We start from the raw sequence: 7,094 nt of genomic DNA, 5'->3' as shown, positions 1-7,094 counted from the left end.
CAGGTCCCTCTGGATGGCCTCTCTTCTGTGTAGATGCCTTTCTGTTTGTTGAAAAGTTGGATGGAAGTGCAGGAAACCTTACATTTCTCCAGCTTGAGTCTCTTATTTCTGAAGCCTTTTACTCAGTGCATGAACTTTACGAAGCCAGTACTTTTTTCTAAAAGTACTGGAGAGCAATTTAATTTCTTTATTTTCATAATTTCAGGGAGGTTGGCTTAGGACAAATCACACAGGAATGATGAGAAATGCATTTTGTAGCTGAACATTCAAATGTTCAAACCATGTTCAGAAAGTACAGCTGAGCTGTGAAGGCACTGAAGTGCTTCTGGAAGCATGTATTTGAACAAAGCTGTAGTTTATTCTTCCATAATTCTGAAGTGTAGAAGTGGATTGCCTGGAACTGAGATTGATTGTGTTGCAGGTGATTGAAGCAAACCTGAGTGGAGAAATGAACTTGAAAATAGAAACTGACTTGGTATCTGTAACAACACATTTTAAAGACTTGGGAAATCCTCCCTGGGGTAAGTTTCCCTGTTGCCTCTTGTGCCTGTTTGATCTGGTTGCATGTCCTGGGTTCAGCTAGGATAGGATTAATTTTCAGCAGAAGCTGGGGGGGTCACAGCCAGGGTAGATAACCCAACCAGCTGACAGGTCATTCAGTACCGTGGTGACATGATGCCTGCAGGGCACTGGGCTCAGCTCGGGACAGGCCTCTCAGTTGGGCTTTTTCTATGTTCCTCAGCTGGTGTGTTGTTTCATTACTGTTACTGTTGGTTCTTCTCCTTTTGCATTGTTGTATTAAATTCTCCTTATCTCAACACACAGGTTTTGTATTTTTCTCCCCCTTCTCCTTCCCACTTTGTGGGGTGGAGGGGATGTGAGTGAGTGACCACATGGTGCTCAGCTCCTGGCTGGCTCTAAACCATTACAGTCCTTTTTGGTCCCCAGTGTGGGGCTCAGGGGTTGAGATAACAACAAAACTTGACCAAAGAGTGTTAAACCACTTTTGTTATACATATATTTAAATATTAGCTCCATTGTACATTTTTGCAGTGTTGGTGCCTGTGTTTGCATGGTGGTGTTATGTCAGTCCTTTTGTACTCTGTGGTGCTGTTTATCATGTCTGGAAATGGGTCAGGACACGTGTTGCTGTAGTGGGTATTGTCAACTTATGATTTTATCACTGGTCACGAGTTTAAGCTGTTAAGTGTATGTGGCCTTGTCATTTGTTAGTGATCTCACCCAATCCATGGGCAAGACAGGGGAGGAGACTTTCTCAGCTTTTGAGAATTTTGGCTATCCTTGGAACATCCAGGCCAACATGCTCTTGGCACTGTGTCTTCTGAATGTTTGCCAAGTTTTGTTTAGGGTTACACAATTATTTTCCGAGAATATCACCTAGAGATCTGCCCCAAGGCTGGATAGTTGTGAGTGGCAGGGTGTGTGGGAGAGCATGGGCAAGTCCCTAGGGCAGTGGTCACCTCTAATGTTTTGGAATTTCATTCCTGAACAAGTACAGAATCCAAATTACCTAGTAAAGTATTTAGAAAAAGCATGTTTTCAAACTGGCAATTCCTGAGAGACACAAATGACTGCAGTGTGCTGGGGACTTCCCCACGCCTACCAAGTCCTTTTCAACACTGTCCTCATGGGGAAGAGGAGGTCACTGCACTTAAAAAAACATCAGCAGGCACTGCAGCTGAACCAGAGTAACATCCTGTGCTGGTATCAGTTGCCCCTGTACACAAAAAGAAATGCACACCAAAAAAAATCATTTTGCATGGTGAGGGATGAAGATGAACCAGGGCCATCATGAGACCCAGGGAGTGATCCCCTGATCCCTGACCCTGCGTGAGCTGTGAGATAGGTGAAAGGGCCACAGCCAGGGCAGACAGCCTCAGCAGCCAGGGGGCTGATGAGTGAGCAGCTGCTGGTGCTCGGATCCCAGGTGGGCTGAAACCACCACTTATTTAATTGTGGTGCTGAAAAGTACTTACCTTTTGTTAGTCCTTAAACAATAGCATAAAATATGTTGAAACCCTTAGATGAAACCTTACATAGAAAAGTGGCCAATGCCTGTTTCATGTTCGCAGAGGGAGTCTCTTCCAGTGTCCTTGACAAATCTGTAGGAAAACTGGGCTTTCTCTTCCTGGCGCTGCTGTTTCTGAAAAATACTTTAGTACCAGCTCTTCAGTGACTATCATGTGTCCTCGTAGGTGTTGAAACTCCTTCTGACATCTGACAAAGTGTTTTGTTCTTATGCTTTTAGCATCAGAGGATGGATATCAAAGTTCTGCTCCGGACAGAGATTTGGAAACCATGGCTGAGGCACGCATAGATATCCGGAAGCTGCAGCAGCTGCTTGCTGGGCAGCAGGTCAATCCCACAAAAGCACTGTGCAGTAAGTTCAACAGCTCTGCCTGCGAGCTCTGGTGAAGGAGAGATGTTTGCCATACTGGTGTGCTCAGCAGAACAGCATGTCTTCTCTTTTATCTGCTTGAAACTTGACTACTTTTACTGTACCTGAAGCCATTTAATATTTGTTTTTAGGCAGTAAGCTTCAAGCTTTAGGCATTTGGGGAGGAAAAATAAAAGCCATGCCCTTCTATAGCTATCAAGTTAATCAGGAGTGTCTTCTTGTTGTCTTTGACTTGAAGTTACTTTTTATTATTATTATTTTGAGGTATTATTTCCTTGAATGTCTTAAAGTCCCTATGTCCTAGCAAAGAAACAGATTTACTGACATGTTTTTGTGGGTGTTTTTAGCAGATGCTTTCTTTCATTGATTCTATTTTTTTGTTTCTAATACCAACATGCTTTTTACATAGCTTATGTTTCTAACCGTAGAAATCATATGTTCTTTCCAGCAGAAGCCTGTGCAGGATTTTGTATCCATTTAGTAACACTGTATACTTTTCCTGAGAGCATCTGTGTGTTGTGGCTTAGTGCAGGTGCTGAGAATTTCCAAAGGAAGGTTTAAATCATAGGTCTAAACGTGACATATTTCCTTTTTGACAGAAGCTTTCATAAACCCTCAAGGACTCAAATATTACAGGATGATATGTCTAGTCATCTTTCTGTCAGAAGTGGTAGAAACAATGTATTCTTATGATGGCATTCTGTAGAAGATGTAATTTTTGAAGTATTTTTCCTGCTTTAAACTGAATTTGTGGTTTGTTTTTTTTTTCTTTTACAGATATTGTAAGTAAAAGAATTGTCCACTTCATCTTGCTCCACGAGGAGGTTTCACTTCAGTATTTTATTCCAGCACTTGCCTGAATGTTTTGAAATCTCAGTCATTTTCCAACCTGAGGACTTTTCCATGGCATCTAAAAACTCTCATGTGATATGCTGTTAGATGCAGCCATCAGATGGACATTTTTTCTATATTTCTGAAATGACTCAAATATATCCTTATCCAGAAGGCCATTTCTGTGAAGAATTCCATTCTAGGAAAGATACAATGTGGAGAGCTGGCTTAGCTTAGCATTATGGGGTGCAAAACTGAAACTTTAGGTGGTTTTGTAATACTTTGAGCTATGGGGAAGGCATTGGGGTTTGTTTGTTTGTTGTTGTTGTTTTTTTTCTTGCTGACAAACATAAAGGAAGAATTGACCTTTGGAGCTGCTGCTGGGTGTATTCATTATTTGACAGTGCAGCTCCAAGCTAAGGGATCTCTGAGCAAGCTGTCATACCTCCATGGAGCAGGATTGCCCTGTGGGGCATTGACAGATCAGTATTTGCATGGACAGGTGAGTATAGTCCTCCTGAAGTGGTACTGGATTGACTCCTGTTCCAGCAGTGATGTGTATGGACTTGATGTTGCTGCATGTCATGCAGCAGAAGTGTCTGAAGCATAGGAACTTCCTGTGGCTGCCAGTATGTAACAGGCTGCAATGGATGCTGAGGAGCACCAGCAGCTCAGCTGTATTCTGTTTGCACCTGGTTGCCTCTTTTGATCTGACTTGCTCCAGCATACCACAGTAGTTCTGTTAGTCCTTGAACTGATGTGTTTAGCTCTTGGCCTGAGAAGGTGAGATAAGCAGTCTGAGCTACCTTGTTAATGTAGGCAGTAAAGGTCTCTGTGTATGGAATGAATATCATATGAGGACATGTGTGAACATAGGAATTAGTGTGAAATGAAGGACAAGTTATCTGTGGATCACATTTTTGCCTCCTTCCAGATGGAAAGCATTGCACAACTTCTGTCATCATGGCATCAGACATGGAGAGATTGCATCTAGGCTCTGGTACCAAGCAGCCAAGAGCATGACTGAGTTTCACTGTGAGAGGAGTACTGCCCCTGCTTCTGTTTCCTTGTTATTCTGAGGTCTCTTCCCCCTTATTCCCTGTGTGATTGTTATCCAGCAGTGTTCCCTATAGCCTTCGGTTTCTACAGGGTTCTGAGTATCTTGTGAAACTTTTGTTTTAGAAATAGTGAGTCTTTGCTGCCAGATGGACTGGGAATTTCTACTAGACAGTAGCTCTTGCCACAATCAGAAGTTTTGTGTTTTTTTTGGTTTTTTTTTTTTTTTCAGGGGGCATTGAGTTTAAGGAAGCAATTAATTTTTCTGTTCTTACAGTTGCAAGTGGTCAAAAGAAGGCTGTAGGAGAGCCAGTGGTCTGGGAATGTTATGCTTCTCTTCCTTCTTCCACCATTTCTGTCAGACTAAATGGGAAGCATCTTCTAAATCCTGTTAGTTTCCATGGGCAACTGCAGTTACCCAAAAAGTCTGTGTGAAGTGAAAATACCTGTACATCAGATTACAGTAATTGCATAGTAAGAGGTATGTGGTAAATATTCCTGGTTTTTCTCCTGAGGAGATGGGAAAAACTGTCAGATTATGATACAGACTATGTACTATGAAAGCAGGCTTTGAAATCTTCACATTTTCTCCTTTGAAAAATGTGTTCTGTATAACACATTTAACAATAACGAGGTCCCAAAACCGAGCCCTGAGGGACACCGCTCCTGACCAGTCCCCAATGGGATTTAACTCCCTTCCCCACAACTCTCTGGGCTCGGCCATCCAGCCAGTTTTTAACCCAGCCAAGAGTCCACCTGTCCAGGCCATGAGCCAACAGCTTCTCCAGCAGAATGCTGTGGGAAACAGTGTCAGAGGCCTGACTGAAGCCCAGGCAGACAACATCCACAGCCTTTCCCTCATCCACAGGGCAGGTCACCTGATCGTAGGAGATCAGGTTGGTCAAAGAGGACTTGTCCTTCATGATCCCGTGTTGGCTGGACCCGATCCCCCTGTTGTCCTGCACTTGCCACGTGATCTCCCCCAAGATGAACCATTCCATAATCCTCCCCAGCACCGAGGTCAGGCTGACAGGTCTGTAGTTCCCTGGACCCTCCTCCCTGCCCTTCTTGTAGATGGGTGTCACACTGGCAAGTCTCCAGTCATCTGGGACCTCCCCAGTAACCAGGACTGCTGGTCAATGATGGAGAGAGGCTTGGCAAGTTCCTCCACCAGCTCCCTCAGCACTCTTGGGTGGATCTCATCTGGCCCCTTGTGGGTGTCCAACTGGCTTAGCAGGTCCTTCCCTGCTATTTGCTGGATCATGAGGGGATCATTCTGTTCTCATCCCTTTCCTCCAGCTCAGGGGACTGAATACCATGAGGATAACTGGACCAACTATTAAAGACTGAGGCAAAGAAGCTGTTCAGTACCTCAGCCTTTTCCTCTTCCTTGGTAACAATGTTCCCCTCTGCATCCAATAAAGGGTGGAGATTCTCCCTGGTCCTTTTTTTTTTGTTAACATATTTGTAAAAACACTTTTTATTTATTTATGAGCTTTTGCCCCCTAATGTTTTTTCTGCATGACCTAACTAAATCCCTGTACTCTTCCTGAGTAGCCTGCCTCTTCTCCCAGACGTTGTAAACTCCTCTTCCTCCTGAGTCCCAGCAATAGCTCCTTGTTCAGCCACTCTGGTCGTTTTCCTCATCGGTTTGTTTTACGACACATGGGGACAGCCTGGTCCTGTGCCCCTAAGAGCATCTTCTTGAAAAGGGTCCAGCCTTCCTGGACCCCTTTGCCCTCTAGGACTGTATCCCAAGGGGTTTCCTCAACCAGTGTTTGAAGCAGGTTGAAGTCTGCCCTTTCAAAGTCCATGGTGATAGTTTTGCTCCCCCTGCTCCCTACCTCTCCAAGTATTGAGAACTCTATCCATGGTCGCTGAGTCCAAGATGGCCTCTGACTGCAACATTGCCCACCAGTCCTTCTGTGTTTGTAATCAAGTCCAGCAAGGCTCCTCCCCTGGTGGGCTTCCTCACCAGCTGAGTCAGAGTTAGTCTTCCACACACTCCAGGAACCTCCTGGACTGTTTCCTCTCTGCTGTGTTATATTTCCAGCAGATGTCTGGTAACTTGAGGTCCCCCACAAGAACAAGGGCTTGCGATTTTTCCATCATTTGCCAGTTGTCTAGAACAATTCACCAACCTTTTCATCCTGGTTGGGTGGTCTATAATAGACTCCCAACAGGATATCCACCTCGTTGGCCTGCCTCTACCCAAAAACACTCAATGGGTCCATAACACTTGTTGATCTCCATACAACCAAAACACTCTCCAATACAGAGAGCCACCCCAACGCCCTTCCTGTCTTGCCCATTCCTTCTGTATTATAGCTTATAGCCCTCCATTGCAGCACTCCACTCATGAGACTCATCCCACCATGTTTCCATGATGGTGACCACATCACAATGGCTTCCAGCTCCTCCTGTTTGTTGCCCATGCTGCCTGCATTAAGGTACTTAATACAGTTGAGCCAGGCTAACAACATCACTCCCGACCACAGCTTGCCACCCTTAGGCTCAACTCTAGCAGGCCTAGTTTTATCCCCTTCCGTCTTCGAACCTATTTTAAAGCCTTTTCAATGAGCCCAGTCAGCTGATAAACAACGGTTGCTTTCCCACTTCGAGGCAGATGAACTCCATCTGTTGCCCGCAGACCCCGGGCAGCATAAAGCTCCCCATGTTTGTAAAACCTAAAGTTCTGTTGGTGGCACCATCCTCTCAGCCACGTGTTAATCAAGTGGGTCTTCCTTCTTTGAAAAAAGGCCTTTTTCAAATATATCAGTAGTAAAAG

At 44.6% G+C, this 7,094-nt stretch overlaps 1 protein-coding gene across 1 annotated transcript; it reads left to right on the top strand.

Moving 5' to 3' along the window:
- Positions 1-421: 421 nt before the first annotated feature.
- On the top strand, positions 422-3,279 carry LOC103775139 (checkpoint protein HUS1-like; the record flags this gene model as incomplete). The annotated part of the gene is made up of 3 exons (XM_008942583.1): positions 422-521; positions 2,270-2,401; positions 3,197-3,279. Coding segments are annotated over 3 exons (315 nt in total), but the record flags the coding sequence as incomplete, so codon positions are not given.
- Between the last annotated feature and the right edge of the window lie 3,815 nt (positions 3,280-7,094).

Source organism: Merops nubicus, unplaced genomic scaffold (genome assembly GCF_000691845.1).
Source record: "Merops nubicus isolate BGI_N331 unplaced genomic scaffold, ASM69184v1 scaffold11196, whole genome shotgun sequence".
Classification (NCBI taxonomy): domain Eukaryota; kingdom Metazoa; phylum Chordata; class Aves; order Coraciiformes; family Meropidae; genus Merops; species Merops nubicus.
The sequence above is the reverse complement of the archived record's forward strand: the minus strand, read 5'-3'. Positions and strand labels throughout refer to the sequence as shown.